Source organism: Mauremys reevesii, linkage group 1 (genome assembly GCF_016161935.1).
Source record: "Mauremys reevesii isolate NIE-2019 linkage group 1, ASM1616193v1, whole genome shotgun sequence".
Lineage (NCBI taxonomy): Eukaryota > Metazoa > Chordata > Testudines > Geoemydidae > Mauremys > Mauremys reevesii.
The window spans coordinates 5,240,074-5,261,696 of NC_052623.1; the positions used below are offsets into that span (position 1 = coordinate 5,240,074).

The 21,623-nt window shown below is 46.0% G+C and overlaps 1 protein-coding gene across 1 annotated transcript; it reads right to left on the reverse strand.

Moving 5' to 3' along the window:
- Positions 1–5,629: 5,629 nt before the first annotated feature.
- On the reverse strand, positions 5,630–6,577 carry LOC120383318 (olfactory receptor 52E4-like). Its single transcript, XM_039501303.1, has one exon. The coding sequence runs from the start codon at positions 6,575–6,577 to the stop codon at positions 5,630–5,632; it is 948 nt and encodes a 315-aa protein (XP_039357237.1).
- Between the last annotated feature and the right edge of the window lie 15,046 nt (positions 6,578–21,623).

Below are 21,623 nucleotides of genomic sequence, written 5' to 3' on the forward strand. Positions count from 1 at the left end.
ACCACAAACTAAAGTGAGCTCCCTTTTAAACCCAGGTGCCCTGATTAGCCTGCCTTGATTCTAGCAGCTTCTTGATTGGCTGCAGGTGTTCTAATCAGCCTGTCTGCCTTAATTGTTTGGAGAAAGTTTCTGATTATTCTGGAACCTTCTCTGTTACCTTACCCAGAGAAAGGGGACCTACTTAACCTGGGGCTAATATATCTGCCTTCTATCACTCTCCTGTAGCTAGCTGGCATGACCCTGTCACACAGCCTTCAACTACCTGAAGGGGGGTTCCAAAGAGGATGGAGCTCGACTGTTCTCAGTGGTGGCAGATGACAGAACAAGGAGCAATGGTCTCAAGTTGCAGTGGGGGGAGGTCTCAGTTGGATATTAGGAAACACTATTTCACTAGGAGGGTGGAGAAGCACTGGAATGGGTTACCTAGGGAGGTGGTGGAATCTCCATCCATAGAGGCTTTTAGGGCCCTGGCTTGACAAAGTCCTGGCTGGGATGATTTAGTTGGGGATTGGTCCTGCTTTGAGCAGGGGGTTGGACTAGATGACATCCTGAGGTCTCTTCCAACCCTAATATTCTATGATTCTAAGATATAGAAGAGATCAACCACTTAGCCAGGAGTCCAGAGTCACATGAGCATGTCACGTGGCCATCAGAGGTTCATTCACCTGCACATCTACCAATGTGATATATGCCATCATATGCAACTGGACAGTCTCTACGCTAAAAAATAAATGGACACTAATCTGACATCAGGAATTATAAAAGTTTCAGAAACAGAAGCCTGCATCCCAAGAAAGGGGAAAAAACTCATATGCAGGAGTTGTAGACCAAGGTGGATGAGCAAGCATCTGAGAGAAGTGATTAAGAAAAAGCAGAAAGCCTACAGGGAGTGGAAGATGGGCGGGATCAGCAAGGAAAACTACCTTATTGAGGTCAGAACATGTAGAGATGAAGTGAGAAAGGCTAAAAGCCATGTAGAGTTGGACCTTGGAAAGGGAATTAAAATCAATAGTAAAAGGTTCTATTGCCATATAAATAAGAAGAAAACAAGAAAAGAAGAAGTGGGACGGCTAAACACTGAGGATGGAGTGGAGGTTAAGGATAATCTAGGCATGGCCCAATAGCTAAACAAATACTTTGCCTCAGTCTTTAATGAGGCTAATGAGGAACTTAGGGATAATGGTAGGATGACAAATTGCCACATACGAGGTAGAAGCCAAACTCGAATAGCTTAATGGGACTAAATCGGGGGGCCCAGATAATCTTCATTCAAGAATATTAAAGGAACTGGCACATGAAATTGCAAGCCCATTAGCAAGAATTTTTAATGAATCTGTAAACTCGGGGGTTGTACCGTATGACTGGAGAATTGCTAACATAGTTCCTATTTTTAAGAAAGGAAAAAGAAGTGATCCAGATAACGTAGGGGTGGGCACACTACGGCCCGTGAACTGGATCCGGCCTGTCAGGGCTTTGGATCCGGCTCACAGGATTGCCCCCCGTGGTGCCGCAGACCCCGTGCCGCTCTCAGAAGCGGCCAGCACCACATCCCTGCAGCCTGAGTGGGGAGCAGCAGAGGGCTCTGTGCATTGCCCTTGCCTCCAGCCACCACCCCCTGCAGCTCCCATTGGCCAGAACAGGGAACCACGGCCAATGGAAGCTTCGAGAGAGGTACTTGGAGGCGTGGCAAGGGCAGCACGAGGAGCCCTGTGCCCCCCCTTCTTTGGGGGCTGCGCAGGGACATAGTTCTGGCCACTTCTCGGAGTGGAGCATCATGGGGCCAGGGCAGGGATGCAGGGAACCTGCCCTGGCGCCGGTGCATGCCACCGCCACCCCGGAGCCGCTTTCGGTAAGTGCAAGGTCATGCATTTAGGGATTAATAACAAGATTTTTTGTTATAAACTGGGGATGCATCACTTGAAAGTAACAGAGGAGGAGAAGCACCTCGGAATATTGGTTGATCACAGGATGACTATGAACCACCAATGTGATATGTATCAGAGGGGTAGCCGTGTTAGTCTGGATCTGTAAAAGCAGCAAAGAGTCCTGTGGCACCTTATAGACTAACAGACGTATTGGAGCATGAGCTTTCGTGGGTGAATACATGCATTCGACGAAGTGGGTATTCACCCACGAAAGCTCATGCTCCAATACGTCTGTTAGTCTATAAGGTGCCACAGGACTCTTCAATGTGATATGGCCATTAAAAAAGGTAATGTGGTCTTTGGATACATCAGGCGAGGTATTTCCAGCAAAGATAAGGAGGTGTTAGTACCGTTATACAAGGCACTGGTGAGACCTCATCTGGAATACTTTGTGCAGTTCTGGTCTCCCATGTTTAAGAAGGATGAATTCAAACTGGAACAGTACAGAGAAGGGCTACTAGGATGATCCGAGGAATGGAAAACCTGTCTTATGAAAGGAGACTCAAAGACCTTGGCTTGTTTACCCTAACCAAAAGGAGGCTGAGAGGGGATATGACTGCTCTCTATAAATATATCAGAGGGATAAATACCAGGGAGGGAGAGGAATTATTTAAGTTCAGTACTAATGTGGTCAAAGAACAAATGGATATAAACTGCCCATCAGGAAGTTTAGACTTGAAATTAGACGGAGGTTTCTAACCATCAGAGAAGTGAAGTTCTGGAACAGCCTTCCAAGGGGAGAAGTGGGGGCAAAAGACATATCTGGCTTCAAGATTAAGGTTGATAAGTTTATGGCGGGGATGGTATGATGGGATAGCCTAACTGTGTCAATTAATTGATCTTTGACTATTAGTGGTAAATATGCCCAATGGCCTGTGATGGGATGTTAGATGGGGTGGGATCTGATTTACTACAGAGGATTCTCTGTACCTTGAAGTCTTTAAACTACGATTTGAGGACTTCAGTGGCGCAGACATAGGTTAGGGGTTGTTACAGGAGTGGGTGGGTGAGGTTCTGTGGCCTGCGTTGTGCAAGAGGTCAGACTAGATGATCATAATGGTCCCTTCTGACCTTTGCAAACTGGACACCATCAAATTAGGCCGGAATAAAGACTGAGGGAGTGGATGGGTCATTACAAAAACTGATTTCCCCACACTAATTCCCCCTACTGTTATTAACACCTTCTTGTCAACTGTTTGAAATGGGCCACCCTCATTACAACTACAAAAGTGATTTTTACTCCCTTGGTATTCTACCGTTGAGAATAGCCCACTTCCACTTTAATTGAATTGCCTTGTTAGCAGTGACCCCTCACTTCGTAAGGCAACTCCCATCTTTTCATGTACTGTTTATATACCTGCTTCTGTATTTTCCACTCCATGCATCTGATGAAGTGGGTTTTAGGCCATGAAAGCTTATGCCCAAATAATTTTTTTTAGTCTCTAAGGTGCCACAAGGATTCCTCGTTGTTTTTGCTGATACAGACTAGCACGGCTACCCTTGTGTAACTTGTCTTTACATGTTTCAATAACTCACGGCGGCAGCCATTGCCCGTATTTTTGCTGAGTGTGTTTCTTCTATGGCCCATTGTGAGAGCTAAGTGTCCGTGAAGAAACAGCAACACATAGATGTCTGTCCTTAATGTAAATGCTACCTGAGGGGTTGTCATAACTATCAAGGGAAGAGTAACAGCCCTCCTGTATACAATACAATAAAATCCCTCCTGGCCAGAGGCACCAAAATCCTTTTACCTGTAAAGGGTTAAGAAGCTCAGGAAACCTGGCTGACACCTGACGCAAAGGACCAATAAGGGGACAAGATATTTTCAAATCGGGGGGAGGGGAAGTGTTTGTGCTCTTTGTTTTGGGGGTTGTTCACTCTTGGAATTAAGAGGGACCAGACATCAATCCATGTTCTCCAAATCTTCCTGCACAAGTCTCTCATATTTCAAATTTGTAAGTAACAGCCAGGCAAGGCGTGTTAGTTTTAATTTGTTTTCTCAACTTGTGAATTTTCTCTTTGCTAGAGGCAGGTTTATCCCTGTTTTTTTGTAACTTTGAAACTAAGGCTATAGGGGGTTCCTCTGGCCTCTTTGAATCTGATTACCCTGTAAAGTTATTTTCCATCCTGATTTTACAGAGATATTTTTTACATTTTATTTTTAATAAATCCTTCTTTTAAGAACCTCACTAATTTTTCCATTGTCCAAAGACCCAGGGGGTTGGGTCTTTGATCACATTGTAACCAATTGGTTAGAATATTATTCTCAAGCCTCTGCAGAAAAGGGGGTGTAAGGGCTTGGGGGAAGAGGAATTCCAAGTGGTCTTTCCCCTGTTTCTTGTTAAATCATGTGGTGGTGGCAGCATACCAGGTTTTAACCTACGCTGGTAGAAATAAGCTTAGGGGGCTTTCATGTACCCTAGAGTTCAGAGTGGGGAAGGAACCCTGACAGGGGTGTTACCCAAAAATACAACACATGCATAAGATACGAGACCCTGGCAAATATTAATAACTTCAGATAAAAAGTCGATAAATGTATAGAAACAGGATAATCATATTTAGCAAATCATAAATTTCCCATTGCCACCTGACAGGACATACTTTTTATAACATTTGTCGCAATGGTATAACAGTGGTAGCAACAATGATAAAAATGGTCATATTCAATCACACAGCATCACACCAGGTTCTCATCCCATGAGGGTGCGAGAGCTGTTAGCCAGCTAAGCAAGGGGCATTACCCAGGCTCTAGCAGGGCAAGCAGCTGGGACATTAGAGCCACTGGAGGACGGGAAGAGCAGATAAAATACTGCGTTAGTGCAGGGACCCTGCTCCTCATACAAGGACAGGAGGCGAGAGTCCTTTAAAAGTGAGAGGTGGACGTCCGTGAACTAGATTGTTTCCTCCAATGTAGCCAGCTAGTCTCCTTGAATAAGGAGAAACCAGGGAACAACAGACCAGTCAGGCTCACCTGGAAAAAATCCTGGGCCAGGTCCTCAAGGAATCCATTTGGAAGCACTTGGAGGAGAGGAATTTAATCAGGAACAGGCAACATGGGTTCACAAAAGGAAAGTCAGGCCTGACCACCATGATTGCCTTCTGTGATGAGATAACTGGCACAATGGATATGGGGAAAATGCTCCTGAAGTGTCCTTAAATGACTTGCCACAAGATGTCAAAATGTTTATATCGGAGTTTAGTAGATTTATTATTACTTTAATTTTCTTTCTTTTATAAAGGAATTAGAAACACTGCTCCTGCCAGCTAACTGCCAAATTAGCTGCCAAAACACCAGAGCTTTGAAGTGCCTAAGTACCACCGGGGATCACAGTTAAAGCCTCCCCTCACCCACCAAAATCTGAGCTGAAGTCCCTGCTGCAAGCTCTGGTGAGATAGAGACAATTCAGCAACAGATGGGGGGAGGGAGGGAGAAGAGTGAGTTACCCACGGGAAGAGATGGGGCACTGGGCAGGTCCTCAAAGTCCAGTAACCAGCAGTTAGAAGTCTGCCCCCATGTGAGTTAATGAGTTGTACACAGACCGATTTCCCAGTTTGTCAGTCTGACATTCCATAGTGTGGTCAGGAAAGGATTTAATGTCACTTGTACTGTCCAGTCAGTGATTGCGGGAAGGGGGCCAGGCACCACATCACCAGCCAGCTCTGCACGGAGCTCAGTCTGAGAGCCAGAGCACCAGGAGAAAACTTTAGGTCCCTTTACGAGTAAAGAGCCGGAGCAGCCTGTCCCGGATCTGTTTGGTCCTCACCCCGTAGATGATGGGGTTTAGCATGGGAGGCACCAGGGGGTACATGTTGGCCATGAGAACATGGAAATGAAGGGGCACGTTGTGGCCAAACCGCTGTGTGAGGAAGGAGAAGAGACCTGGGATGTAAAAGGCTAAGATGACACAGAGGTGGGAGCTGCAGGTCCCCAAAGTCTTGAGCCGGGCGTCCTTTGTGGGCAGGCTGAAGATAGCCCTGATGATCTGAGTATAGGACATAGTGATAAAAAGCACGTCCAGACAAGTCACAGAGATTACCACAAAGAGGCCATAGTAATTACCGATGCGGATGTCGGCGCAGGCCAGCTTCGCCACAGCAATGTGCTCACAGTACGTGTGAGGGATGATGTTGGTTCTGCAATATGGCCACAGCCTCGCCAGGAAGGGAAAGGGCAGCATTAGCGTGATGCCGCGCAGCACCACAGCCAGGCCAATCTTGGCCACCACAGCGTTTGTCAGGATGGTGGAATGTCTCAGGGGATCACAGATGGCCACATACCGATCCAAAGCCAAGGCCACGAGGATTCCAGACTCCATCGCTGTGAAGCAGTGAATGAAGTACATCTGGGTGAAGCAGGCACTGAAATCAATCTCCGTGGAATTGAACCAGAAGATGCTCAGCGTTTTGGGCAGGATGGACGTAGACAGGACCAGGTCAGTGACAGCCAGCATGCAGAGGAAATAGTACATGGGCCCATGGAGGCTTGGCTCTATCTTCACAATGAACAGGATGGTGAAGTTCCCCAAGATGGCTATGATGTACATGGTGCAGAAGGGGATGGAGATCCAGACATGGGCCGCCGCCAGGCCAGGAACACCCAACAAGATGAAGGTGGAGGGGTTGGTGAAGTCGGTTGTGTTGGGATCTGACATGGAGTAGGGGGTGAAGGTGTATAACTCTGAGGCAGAACGGTGTCTCCTGCATGTACCATATCTTCCCCTGACTTCCTGCATGTGCCCAAGCTCTAGGGTGATGGTTGCAGTAAATATTCCTGGATGGAGAGAAAATGTTAATACGAGACACTACAAGCACTACTGGAGGTGTTCTCCTGGGTGAAGCAGATTTGTTGCTCTCCACACACTGATAAATGGTGTTTTCATAATTCAGGAAAATGAATTATGAACAACTGACCCTACTAATGCCTATTCCATATATTATGTTCATAGAATCATAGAATCTCAGGGTTGGAAGGGCCCTCAGGAGGTCATCTAGTCCAACCCCCTGCTCAAAGCAGGACCAAACGCAACTAAATCATCCCAGCCAGGGCTTTGTCAAACCTGACCTTAAAAACCTCTAAGGAAGGAGATTCCACTACCTCCCTAGGTAACCCATTCCCGTTCTTCACCACCCTACTAGTGAAAAAGCTTTTCCTAATATCCAGCCTAAACCTCCCCCTCTGCAACTTGAGACCATTACTCCTTGTTCTGTCATCTTCTACCACTGAGAACAGTCTAGATCCATCCTCTTTGGAACCCCCTTTCAGGTAGTTGAAAGCAGCTATCAAATCCCCCCTCATTCTTCTCTTCTGCAGACTAAACAATCCCAGTTCCCTCAGCCTCTCCTCATAAGTCATGTGCTCCAGCCCCCTAATCATTTTTGTTGCCCTCCGCTGGACTGTCTCCAATTTATCCACATCCTTCTTGTAGTGTGGGACCCAAAACTGGACACAGTACTCCAAATGAGGCCTCACCAGTGCTGAGTAGAGGGGAATGATCACATCCCTCGATCTGCTGGAAATGCCCCTACTTATACAACCCAAAATGCCATTAGCCTTCTTGGCAACAAGGGCACACTGTTGACTCATATTCAGCTTTTCGTCCACCGTAACCCCTTGGTCCTTTTCTGCAGAACTGCTGCCCAGCCATTCAGTCCCTAGTCTGTAGCAGTGCTCTATGCATCAGTAGTTCCTACACATTGTGTACGGGGAGATTTTGGCAAACCAGTAAAGTGCCTGAAACCACTATGGCTTATTGTTAAAAGCAGCCAAGTCAGCAGCCTCAGCTTGACAAAGACAGGAGAGGGCGGGGGGTTGGGTGCCACAGAAAGGGCAGCTTGACCTCGCATACTTCCTGATAAGAATTGTGTTGAAATTGCTGATACATGCATTTTAGAATAGCAGGATGTGCCCTCAGGAATGTGTGTTAGGGCCTCAAGGCTGCAAACTCTGGGGGAAAACCCACACCTGGTTAACCAATAATGAGAAGGAGCCCCTTGCTTGCCCATTGGAACTGTTCGCTTAACAAGGTTTCTTTAAGAGACATGTCATTCTATTACTGATGTGTAAATAAGGGGGAAAAGTTTGAGGTAGTTGGACTCATTTGGGACTCTTTTTGGACTCTCCCTCTGGCTACATCTTCTGGTCCCCACTGGCAGATGGAATATTTGGCCACCGGAAGCCTGTCGCTGTGTCACTCTAGAGCCACACTCAGCTTTGGTAATTATCAAGGGTTGGGGGTGTTTTACTAACTTGTTGCGGACGTGTGTAAGTGCTTGAGACTAGTAAAGTTTAGCTTTAAGTGAAAGCACTCTCACGTTGTCCTGTCTGTGCCAGCCATCTATCGGTCAGACGGCCGTGTCTCCCCTGATTTATTTCCTGACACCTCCTCGCACAGAGTAAAGTTACCAAGAGCTTTGGGTTGAAAGAACCCCGGGTACCAGTTGTAACAGTTGTGGTGTGGGAAATATTAATAGGCATCGGCAGGAAATGCAATGAAACCCAGGCTAGAGGGTCTATGCTGTAGGGATTTTCCCATTCCCTGGGTTGCTCAAAATTTGAGAGTGAAAAAAATCCTTTCCTTTGCCAAGACATGTGCTGGGGAAACATCCCAACTGCTACATACCACAGGGGAAAAAAACCTGTGCATATTTGATAGCAGCTCCATGGAAACACTTGCTTATTCACAGCAGTGACTAAAACAAAGACAATATTCAGATGTCAAAAAATGGGGTGGAGAATAACCAGTTCTGGAAGCACACTAAGGGTTCGTCTACACTGCCCACTGGTTATTGCAAAAAAACCCCACAGAAATGCAGTTTTGGGTTTCATTAACAGAGGCATAACACAAAGTCATGGGAGGTAATAGTATTTTTCTTCTCGGCACTAGTCAGGCCTCAGCTGGAGTTCTGTGTCTAGTTCGGAGAACCAGTGTATAGAAAGGATGTAAGAAATCTGGAACAGATCCAGAGGTGAGAGACAAAGATGATGCAAGGTTTGCAATAACAACAATATGAAAAAAAGGCTGAAGGAACTGGGTGTGTTTAGTTTGGAAAGAGGAGATTAAAGGGGGACATGACAGCCATCTTCAAACACTTGAAAGGGTACCATAAAAGAGATGGAGAAATGTTCTCTCTTACCACATAGCACAAGACAAGAGGCAATGGGTTCAAACTACAGCACAGCAGAGTTAGATGAAATCTCAGGGAAAACTTCCTAAGAGTCAGAACAGGAGGGCAATGGAAGAGATGCCTCAAGAGGACATGGAAGCTCCTTTGCTGGATGTTTTCTGAAGGAGGCTGGACAGTCATCCGTCCTGGATGCAACAAATCTGCTTCTTGGCAGGCAGACTAGATGACCCTAGCGGTGCCTACTCAGCCCGTGGCTCTGTGAGTCTATGATGTAAAATCTTGCTGTAGACGAGGGTTTAGTGAAGCACAATTTATGGAGCCCAATACAGGGGTAACTAGGTGAAATTTACTGGCCTGTGTTATATAGGCAGTCGGGGGGAGGGATAGCTCAGTGGTTTGAGCATTGGCCTGCTAAATCCAGGGTTGTGCGTTTAATCTTTGAGGGGGCCACTTAGGGATCTGGGGCAAAAATCAGTACTTGGTCCTGCTAGTGAAGGCAGGGGGCTGGACTCAATGACCTTTCAAGGTCCCTTCCAGTTCTAGGAGATTGGTATATCTCCAATTATTAGTCTTATAGACTGGACATCAAGCAGGCTCTTCTGGCCTTGAACCCTATGAATTAATCAATAAAGAAACTAGATTAAGCATTTACGTTTACTCTGTCTCATAACACACTCAACGGGAACATTCAATAACATTGATAGTCTGAATATATAACACTGATAAGAGAAAATTGTTTCCATAATACCTATCTTGCCTGTGGAACTCCTTGCCACAGACATTACTGGAACAAAGAGCTTAGCTGATTGGGAATCGCAAATAGATTGGCCATTGAAAGTGGTGCTGGTGGCACCATCTTTAGTTAAGGGGGCTGGCACCTTCCATTAGAAGACCTCATTTTCAGTTGCATATGAGTTTGCCAAACTCTAAGCATTTGGATTGAAATTTACCGCACTGGGCATCTGGTTATGACTGAATTTTTTTTTAAAGCTTGAGACATAACAGTTCAACAACTTCTTGAATGAAGCTAGGAGAGAAGATGTCTTGCCCATGCTGACAAATTCTTATAATTGCCACAAAGAGGAATTCTAGCAGCTCCATGTTTTCCAGCAAAGCCCCACTATTAAGAGCCAGAGCCCTGGGTTTGTTGATCAGGTGAGCTACTCAGCAACAGACGGGTACCTGCGAATTCTGAGATGGAAGTGTCCTTCCTGTGAATCTCCCTCAGGTAGCCGTGCCCCACACTTCTCTCACCCCAGCATCTGCAGCAACATCCCACACTGAGAGCTGACAGGGGTGTGCACTGTTTATAATATAGCTCTGTGCAATCCCAAAGGGGTTTGCTCAGCCTCTAGGGGAGAAGCAGCATTTGGATGTAAACAGGCTGGAGACAAGCCTGTCTGCACTTCTGTGCTCTTTATCCAGTTTTAGGAGTAAACAGTAATTAAGGGACCTTCCCAAAGGGAGATGAGATCTCTTGGGCTCTCCGCTGAGTCAGAGAGCAATTGGCTGCTCTGTGTATATTGAAAAGATATAGTTAATGAGCAAGAAACTCAGGATAATGCGTAGATCTCCATAGGGCCTGATACCCGGTAGGTATCTAGGAGGGATGGGTAGATACTAGACAGATCTGGAGAATGATGATGGAGGGGACACACAAGCTCTTTCTACAGGCACACTGAACTGTCCCTTAGGGATCACAGAGCAGTGATTCCCATCAGTAACTATCATCATGTTGTGTAGTACAGTGGTTCTCAAACTAGGGCCACCGCTTGTTCAGGGAAAGCCCTTGGCAGGCCAGGCCGGTTTGTTTACCTGCCACGTCAGCAGGTTCGGCCAATCGCGGCTCCCACTGGCCGCGGTTCACCGCTCCAGGCCAATTCTGGACAGAGGCCTCCCTCCTCCCCAGTCTCTCCCAGGTGGAAGTGAAATCGAATGTTCCAGGCTGAGTCAGACGTTCCAGCACTGCCCCGGCTGGAGGGCGCTTGGATTCCCAAAGTTGAACTCTCTGCCTGCTCCTCTGGCTCATCAGGGGTATTTCTGCAGTGTGGAGCTCCTGGGTTTTTAAGCTCTGAAATGAGACTGAATGAATTCTCCTGACAAGGGCAACAGGAGTGCCGTGTGCACCTGTATTAAATTTACTAACACTCTGTAGCTGGCCAGCATGGTTTTGTTGCCGGCTCAAAGAGCCCAAGGCGGAGCAACAGCAGGGTTCATTGCCCGGTGTGCGTCGCACTAATTATCACACCAGGGTGGAGAAGCAAAAACAGGTTTATTTGGGCCCAAAGAAAGGTGCCAGGGAGAAAAGCCTTCTCAAATCCTGCACACCCGCTCACAGGCGGGGTCCCAACATTTATACCCCCCTTGTTTGTGTAAGCCTTTTGTTCGGTTTTCCCCCTCACCCCTCCCTTCCCAGCAACAGCTACATTAGGCATTACATTTCAGCGTGTTAGAAAAGATCTCATCCACAAGCTTATCTGTGGCCTTCACAGAACAAACGCATACAGATTTTCCTTCCCCCTCTCCCCCTCCTCCCCGCCGCTTCTGCTGTTTCAAACTCCTACATTTGCAAGCGGAGATTGCTGACAGCTACACATTTTGCTTACCATCTGTTAGAATCTTAGGCTGGTTAAAGTTCACAGCATGTAAGAACTTTGGTTCACTTCAGGCCCAAAGTCACAACTTTGGTTTACTCAGGCCTAGTGGCACCAACAATTCCCCCCTTTGAGAATACTCAACAAACTTTTGGCGAGTTTTCTCAAACTTTAAAAACAAAAAACAATGAAGCTTTACAGATATATGTACAACTGCTCTTTTGAGCTTAGTTACCCCCAACCCAGGAATGAATGCATGGACAAAAGAGTGGAATGTTCATTTAACAACTAAGGGATTGGGGCACTGACTATAAATCAGGTAGGTATACCAAGTGGTTTAATTTTCCCAGATGTCTCGGTGAATAATTGAGTCCCATATGCATGCTCCCCATGGACCCAGCAGGATTCGGTATGTGGGAACCACACCCACCCTAACCGGTCCATATGCTTGGAAGGAGCACTGTGAATGTCCCCACTTCCATCCAGAAAGTGTCCAAGTATGTCTTCATGACCACAGATCAGATGGTACTCCTGATGCATCTGTAAGGGCAGTGGGCCAAGTCTGGTCTAGATCCCACTGCAATACCTTCCCAGCCTCAGTGATATGCAATACCATCTCTGTCAGTAACTTCTGGGTCATAGAACTAAGGGCTGAAATGACATGTAACTCACCAACTCCAGCCTGTACTTAAGATAGCTGAGTTTCAAGAATAAGGCTAGTAGCCTTTTCTAGTTGGCCCAATTTCTTATCATGTTCTTTGCTTTTAAGATATTGGCCCTAGCCCACAGGGATCTGCTCAATTCTTTTTCTTTCCAGAGGAACTAACCCAGGCCCTCTGTTGTGCTAATCTAATGGCATCCCCTTGTGAGCAATCTGGGTATGTAGAAGTGATTTGAAAACTGGATAAGGGCAATGTCATTACATACTGAAGGATTTATCCAAAACACAGGGCACAGCCTGTAGATTAAACCCCAAAAGTCAATTAATACCACATTCCCAATCATGGATCCCATAAATTTCTTCCTTGCCAGTGTACAATTCTTTGTTTCTTCACCAGGGTCAGTTCTCAATGTCCTTTTAGTCAGGAATTCCTGGACTTTGGCAATGTCAGTGGAGTGAGTGTTTCTTCTTCTTTCCCAAAACAATTGTGGTTTAGCATCCTACAGGGGAGAGGTTTCCAGCACATATCACCCTGTAATGGCTTTGCTTTTTCTAGAAAAGTCTAAAGGCACAGTTGGTCTGTCAGTGGACAAGGGAGAGGTTGTCCAGAAGCTGTCCAGAAGCACAGTAGAACTAGAAGAAAGAATAGGCTAATCATCAATAGGAAAATTCTTCTGATGTGGAGGGGTCTTTTTGCAGTGAGAATCCTGGGTCCAAGCAGTCAGTCTTTGGCACTTCACAGCAGTGTTGGTAGACAGCAGGACTTGGAAAGGGCCTTTCCAGCGTGGAGCCAAGGCAGTCTTTCGTTGATGGATCTTTATGTAGACCCAGTCTTCTGGTTCCTAGGAGTGGTAGGACTGCTAGGATCTTCGGGTTGTTTCTTCTTTACCTGTGAGAAAAAAACCTAACACATTGCATTAGTGTCTTTGCAGATTTTACAAATTTTATAGCTGCATGGGCAAATTTAAGTCCCCCCTTTTTTCTGGTTTTTAGCCAAGTAATGGTTCTTATACTTATTAGTGCCAAAGGAAGGGCATCTGGCCACTTTAAGTTTGTCTTAGCACAAATCTTGGCCAGTTTATTTTTAGCATGTTAACTATTTTTTTTTTTAGTTAACTCATTCTTTTTTCTTTTCCCATTTTTTTTTCTTTAACCTATAAAGGAAACTTTTCCTTATACACCTTTTGTTAACAATAAACACATACACAGTACATTAGTCTTATTTAATGTATGCCACATATACCCTTTCACTAAAATAACCTTATTACAGAGCTTTAGAACAACAGGCCAGGACAAGCACACCCACTTTGATGAGTTCACTCAATACAACCTCTAGTCCAATAGCTTTCCACCATCCCCAGCCCTCTGGCTAGAAGTCTGAGGTAGCCAGAAGGATCCCATGTACAATATGGGGAGTGGGTTAACTTTCCATGTCCTTGCTTTCAAAGACTGTTAGTATGCAAATTTTAATAACCACTCTAAATTAAAAGATTTGGCTAATAAAGTTTCTTTCTTTTACTTAAGAAAATGTATTAGACTTTAGTATATCACATTTTTCTGATATATCCAAACACTTTGTATTCTAAATTGAACAAAACAAATATCTGCATTTCAATTTAACACTGCCACTTGATCTTAAATTAGACCATCCCATAAAAATATTAAACACAACAATTTTGGCCACGAGACAAAACACCACAAGACAGAACATAGAACACAAAACATAATTGTTACTCTGTCAGTAAATGCATGATATGTTGAATGCTGTTCAGCTGGCATTAGTTTTCTTTGATTATCTGAAAGACAAAGCAAAAGTCTATCCCTTCTGGGCAGTCAATCATTACTTAAAATATACAAATACTCTTGTTAATTCAGGAGAATTACCCCATATTTTCTTTGCCTGAATTTATTTACAAACATTTCAAAGACACCAAAAACTTTTCTCTTTAGTATTTTTACAAAGTTCAACTGCTGTTCCCTCCAGCAACTAAAGAGTTAACTTTTTACTTTCCCTTAAAAATCACTTGCCCTTCCCTTAAATCACTTGCTTTTTCCTTCAGCAGCCACTTACCAATTCAAATCACCATTTCAAATATCCTCCTGAGTATTTGAAATTTCCATGCTTATACTCACTTACTCCTTCTTTTCACTACACCCTCAAAAGTTTCCAACCTGTTTTCCCATCTCTCTGTTGCCTGCCTGCCTGGGCCTGATCCTGCTTTTCTCGCTGAATCGTTCCTATCCTGGACACAAACTTATTCCATTACCAGTTTAGCTAGGAGGGTGGGCTTCAAAACTAGCCCCCACCCTTCTGGTCTTTTCCCTAAAACATTTTACTCCCAAAACTACTCAAGTCCTCCCTAGTAAGGCTTGCCACCAGGCGAAAATACATGGCCATTGGATAAAGGCCATTTAATTAACACACAATCAAACTCCTTTGGGGGTCTACCCAGAGACCCACCCATTTGTCTGCTGACACTTAAACAGAAAAGAAAATTACACAGAGAGCAGAGAAAATTACAGTCTAAGCCAGATTTTTCCACTTCTATTACATTGTCCGTTACAGGGGGCGGGACAGAAGAATCTCAATACAACCTCAGAGCTTCATCGCACACATGGCTTCCACCCTGAGGAATTACGAACGAGAAGTTCAGTTCCGCCCACACCCCCAACGCCCAAATAAACAGAGCAGAAGAACCAACAGTAACCAGTTAAACAGAACAGAGCTAAAACTAGATAGTGCACCAAAACCAGATAGTGTTTCCTTATTCTATTAGGGCTCACCTTTAATCATACAATCCTTATCATATAATACTAAACAATACCAAACACAGCAAACATAAAATAACAAGGGTAAAACAGATAGATGGTGTAAATTCTACAGGGCTTCCCAATTCTCTATTGCTCACCAAACTGTGACAAATTTCTGTTACCAATTATCCCTTATGTCAGGTGATCAAACTGACATTGCAGGACTGGGGGGGGGGGTAGATAGAGAAATCACACCATATATCCAAATTTTAAAGCTTCATTAAAAATAATAAAACAACAATAGAGAGTATTGGGAACACTCCCACATCACTCAGGAAAAATATGAATGCCCCAAGCCTTAAGCCACTTTAATACTTACACATATCCAGACTGGCATGTCTGTGTATAATGTTCAGAGAAGGGAAATAGGTGGACGGGAGATTATCCTGTATACAGCTTGTCCAGCATTTCCAACATGCTTCCACTCTTGGGATGGCTGTTCTTTTACACCCTGGAATCTCCTGCGGCATCTCTTTCAGAGATTCCAGTTCAGGTCAGCTGCCCATCCGGCTTCAGGGTTGCAAAAACTGTTGGATCTCACTGAACCGTTAAGCTTTGCAAATGCAATCTCAGTTCTGTAATTTATACTACCCTTGGTTTGCCTCTGTTTATTTTCCACAACCAGCTGGGGCTGAAAGTAGTTTTACTTAGCATAGTCTGTGTGCTGGCTCTTGACCTTGTAGCAGAGCAGCTCTCTCTCTCTTTATCTCTGGGGTTAGCCGAGTTTCAAATTAACCCGTTCCTAGACAAATTGCTCACACAGTGTCAGAGGCTTTTCTTTGTGATTAAAAGCTCCTCTGAGATATATGATCTTATCTAGATTGAAGATACCTTCTAATGGGCACTGTTTAGATGGATTTTCACACATGTAAAGATTCCAATTCTCTAAATACCTGCAGGTTTTAGGACCATAATGTACGTACATGGAACATGCTGGGGTACCCTTAGGGGGTGAGGTAGAATTTTTAGACTGTCTCTTACCCATTTTCCACTTACACACACAGAGAGGGTACCCTGTCCGCGCTAGCGGCTCATAAACTAAGAATCTCCCTACAGAACAGTCACACAGGGGAGACTAACAAGGATGACTGACTCTCCTACATCCCCTTTCAGCAAAGAGCGTCGGCTAGTCTCTGGGAGACACAGCGCCGTATACTCTAATAGCATCCAATGAGATGATCAGACTATCAGTAGCCCACACGGAAAGGAAGGGGGGGGGAGGGAAGATGGGTTCACACATTCCTAGACCCAGGCAGCTTCCTCGCCGGACGATGCCAGGCTGAGTCAGCCCACCGTGGGTCGGATCTCCTAAAGATCCACTAGTTACTGGGCTTGCGTTGGACTACTCCTGATCATTAGCAATCGCTTCACAGAGTAATCTGGGCGTCTTCCAGCAACGAACACTCACACAGATATACACACACACACACACACCAAGGCCATTGTTTCCTATTGCCACGATGCATCTTATCTTGCTGCACAGTCAATAAATTCAAATGGCATGAGCCCAGCAGAGACAGATATTCCCACGGACAGTTCTCCTCCCAGTGCAGCTCTGGGGCATATGATGAGGGATTTTTACAAGAGCTCTACATACAAACAGCTTCAGAAGCTACCCATTCGCTGACAAAACAGAAATAATTGAAGGATCATGTTGTAATTAAGTGATGCTTCTGGTGGCCACCTTTCCTGGCTCTCTAACTGATACTGAGGCCAGTCTACTGTATAAAATCTTTTCAGTTTACTTTTAGTCAATGGATCTGATTCAAACACTCTCCAATTCATCAGAATGCATTCTAAGGGTGTACACCATACACTGCCTGTACTCTGTTCCTGCCCCATACCTATGGGAAGACACTGGGCGTCCCCAGGTCTTAACAGGCAAACAAAAGGTTAACAGCACTGGACTGTTCCTACCTTATCCACAGGACCGGTTCCTCACCGTCACCCGCAGCTGCTTCTCCACTATCTGAGTGCGTTGCACCGTTGTGTCCTCCAAGGTCAGCCTGAAGCGTCTCTGCCGAGGCCCCCGGTAAAGGCACCGGTGCGCGCTGGGCGTCGGCTGTGACCATCGTCCACCGGCCATTGGAGGAGTCCGGGCAAGGCACAATTTTGCCTCGAGCCCACCCAGGGACGCCAAAACTGTTGCCGGCTCAAAGAGCCCAAGGTGGAGCAACAGCAGGGTTCGTTGCCCGGTGTGCGTCACACTAATTATCACACCAGGGTGGAGAAGCAAAACCAGGTTTATTTGGGCCCAAAGAAAGGTGCCAGGGAGAAAAGCATTCTCAAATCCTGCACACCCGCTCACAGGCGGGGTCCCAACATTTATACCCCCCTTGTTTGTGTAAGCCTTTTGTTCGGTTTTCCCCCTCACCCCTCCCTTCCCAGCAACAGCTACATTAGGCATTACATTTCAGCGTGTTAGAAAAGGTCTCATCCACAAGCTTATCTGTGGCCTTCACAGAACAAACGCATACAGATTTTCCTTCCCCCTCTCCCCCTCCTCCCCGCCGCTTCTGCTGTTTCAAACTCCTACATTTGCAAGCGGAGATTGCTGACAGCTACACATTTTGCTTACAGTCTGTTAGCATCTTAGGCTGGTTAAAGTTCACAGCATGTAAGAACTTTGGTTCACTTCAGGCCCAAAGTCACAACTTTGGTTTACTCAGGCCTAGTGGCACCAACAGTTTGACTTTCGTCTGCGGCTAAAGGCAAAGAGGAGGGGCCAGGCCCTGATTTATTTGGATTATTGTGTTGATTATTTATGATCATTATCTGTATTCTGGAAGCCTCCAGAGCCCCAACTCCAGCTCAGGGCCCCTTGTGCTGAGCCCTTTGCAAATACAGAAGGAGAAACAGCCGCTGCCCCAAGGAGCTTATCAAACAAATTCAGACAAGACACAGCTACTGTCAGGGCCGGCTCCAGACCCCAGCGTGCCAAGCGCGCGCTTGGGGCGGCATTTTGCCGGGAGGGCGGCAGGAGGCTCCGGCGGACCTCCTGCAGAAATGCCTGCGGAGGGTCCGCTGATCCCGCGGCTCCGGTGGAGCATCCGCAGGCATGGGGCGGCGGAATTCCTAGAGCCACCCCTGGCTACTGTGTGCAACAAACCACAGTGGGTGGACGTGAGAGGTGGAGGAGTGACAGCACTAAGAACGGGTGCTTCCATAGGCTGCTGGGTGGGTGGAGACAGCGGAAATGCACAGCCCGGCCCTGGCAGTTAGAAGTACATCCAGGGCCCTTAAGAGCAGGGCACATGTTCAGGGAACATGGCTGTGGCTACAGAGAACTGGCAATTGAGTAGCATGGCTCTCCCACACTTTGTGTAACTCTGCTTTACTTGCATATAACCAGGATAATCATATTGAGCAAATCATAACTTTCCCATTGACACCTGACAGCACACACACTGTACAACATGTGTTGCAATTGTATAACAGTGGTAGCAACAATGATAAAACTGGTCATTATTCAATCACACAGCATCACACCCTGTTCTCGTCCCACGAGGGTGCGAGAGCTGTTAGCCAGCTAAGGAAGGGCCATTACCCAGGCTCTAGCAGGACAAACAGCTGGGACATTAGAGCCACTGGAGCATGGGAAGAGCAGATAAAAACCTGCTTTACTGCAGGGACCCTGCTCCTCATACAAAGACAGGAAGAGAGAGTCCTTTAAAAGTGAGCGGTGGACACCCGTGAAGTAGACTGTTTCCTCCAATGAAGCCGCCGGCACCCTTGGCTTTGAACCTTAATTTCTGTTTGACTAAAGCATCTTCCAAAAATGCGTCCAGGACTATATCCACAAAGGCCCTTAGGAAAATACATTATTTAGGCACCACTGCCTTTCTCAACCCCCAGCTCATCTGCTGTCTAACCCTGTAGGAGCCTAAGATTCCACCAGTAGCCTTCACAAAGCAACCTGAGCACTGACACCGCTCCACAGCGAACCAGCTGCTCAGAGTCTTAGCTCAGGCCTCAGATCTGGTGGGGTTCTCCAATGCGTTGTTCTCTACCCATCTCCCCAGCAAGCCTGATCCCTTAGCCATCCTCAGATCATGCCTCCTGGGTGGGGTATTGCAGTTCGGGAATGTGTGTGTGTACAAGTGTCTGTGTGTTTATGTGCACCTTTGTGTGTCTGCGTGCACATGCACCTCTGTGTGTGTGTGTGCATGTGGGTAAGTGTGTGTGTGTGTGTGTCTATGTGCACCTTTGTTTGAGCGCACATGCATCTGTGTGTGTGTGTGTTCATGTTTGTGTGTCTGCACGCACATGTCTGTGCGTGTGTGTGCATGTGGGTATGTGTGTGTTTATGTATTTGCACCCCCAGAATATCCCATAGGCCAGTGCCTTAGTGCCCTCACTTGGAATGTGGGAGACCCAGATTAAAATCTCAAATCCACTAAAAGTTTATTTGTACAAGGTGGAACAGCTCCAACCGGAGATACTGAGAGCCCCACCTGAAATTCTCATTTGCCTGCTGCTCAGGGTGCTCATGTGGGATGTGGGAGACCTGTGTTTTAAGTCTCTACTCCAAATATGGTAGAGCAGAGATTTTGGATCTGGGTCTCTCACGTCTCTCTCGGGTCTCCCACAAGAAAACGCTAACCCGTTCTGGGCATCTCACTCTAGGAGAGGGCTCCCATGTAGAAATAGCCTCCTCTCATCAGCCGGACTCCTGGATAGACACATCAATGGGAGATAGGGCCCTTCATGAACCATGAGAAAAAACCCCATGGACATCTCCTTGCTGAGATCTATCAGTTAGCCAGTTCTCACTCCATCTAATGAGTGCTCTAATGACACTGTCTAGTGCTAGTTTTTAATCTGAATGTCATGTTGAACTAGGTCAAACAACTTGCAATGGTCTAAATGTGAACAAATTAGAGAGAGCCGCACGGAGGGTAACGAATATGATTAGGGGACTGGGGCACACACCTTATGAGGAGGAGCTGAGGGAACTGGGGTTATTGAGACTGCAGAAAAGAAGAGGGAGGGGGGATTTGATAGCAACTTTCAACAACCTGAAGGGGGGTTCCAAAGAGGATGGAGTTCAAGGTGGAGGTTCTTTGCTCACGTGTCTAATTCTGCTCAGCAGGGCCTCCCAGAGGATTCAGGGGGCCTGGGACAAAGCAATTTTGGGGGCCCCTTCCATAAAAAAGTTGCAATACTATAGAATACTATATTCTCGCGGGGGGCCCTGCGGGGCCTGGGGCAAATTGCCCCACTTGCATCCCCCCGGGTGGCCCTGGGAAAAATAAAAATTTAAAAACCTTCTGCATCTTGGCACAAACCCAGTTTTGAGAAAACTTCTTTTCAAGTCACCTTTACAATGTATCACTGGTTCTCAGCATCAGCTAGTGCTAAAAGGCACTAAAGCTCATAAAAGGGTTGGACAAATATTTTCCATCAAAACTTTTTTTGGATCAAATACTAGGGGTTTTTAAAAAGCAAAAAAAAATCACGGACAATGTCTGCTTTCCTTCAAAATTTGTTGTGGTTTTTTTAATTGAAAAGCTGAAATTAGTCTGCCAAAACCTGAACATGGTTTGAGGTTTCAGAAGTGTGTGGCCAAATATTTGCTGCTCGCTGTGTTTGATTGTTTAAAAAAACAATAAAAATAATTCTGCTTAAAAAAATCCAAAACTTTTGAACCACCTCAGCTTGTGACCAAACGCCTGAGCCCATGCAGTCAGAGATTTTTCCAGGTTTCTGATACTCTGCTGGCTTCCTTGACTCATATCTCTCTCCATAAGTTTGGGTTCATTTAGCTTAGAACATAAGAATGGCCATATTGGGTCAGACCAAAGGTCCATCCAGCCCAGTATCCCGTCTACTGACAGTGGCCAATGCCAAGTGCCCCAGAGGGAGTGAACCTAATCATCAAGTGATCTCTCTCCAGCCATCCATCTCCTCCCTCTGACAAACAGAGGCTGGGGACACCATTCCTACCCATCCTGGATAATAGCCATTAATGGACTTAACCTCCATGAATTTATCCGATTGCTAGAGTTTGGCTCCATGGAGTCCCTCATAAAGTGGACACGGTTATTGTGGGTTTGTCTTTAGTATAATTTATGTACATGCTCCACAAACTGAGCATCTGAGCTTGTTCCAGAATCTGGGATGAGGCTATGTTGTGAAAACTGAAATGCTCAAAATAGCACATGCGTGTGAATGGACACAGGGTGCTAAAATTAAAGTAACCCGGGGGTCTCAAACCAGGGGTTGGGACCCCTCAGGGGGTTACGAGGTTATTCCTTGGGGTCATGAGCTGTCAGCCTCCACCTCAAACCCCGCTTTGCCTCCAGGATTTATAATAGTGTTAAATATATTTTAAAAAGTGTTTTTAATTTATGGGGGGGGTCGCACTCGGAGGTTTGCTATGTGAAAGGGGTCACCAGTACAAAAGTGTGAGAACCACTGAATTAACCCCTCTGGAGCCTCAGGGAATGCAGGGTAGTGGGGGTCTCCCTGGGTAGGGTTGGGAAGGAGGTAGGTGGTGTAGGATAT

What these genes read in the sequence shown, in the direction of transcription:
- LOC120383318 (XM_039501303.1), bottom strand. Translation starts at nt 6,577, where the DNA reads ATGTCAGATCCCAACACAACCGACTTCACCAACCCCTCCACCTTCATC.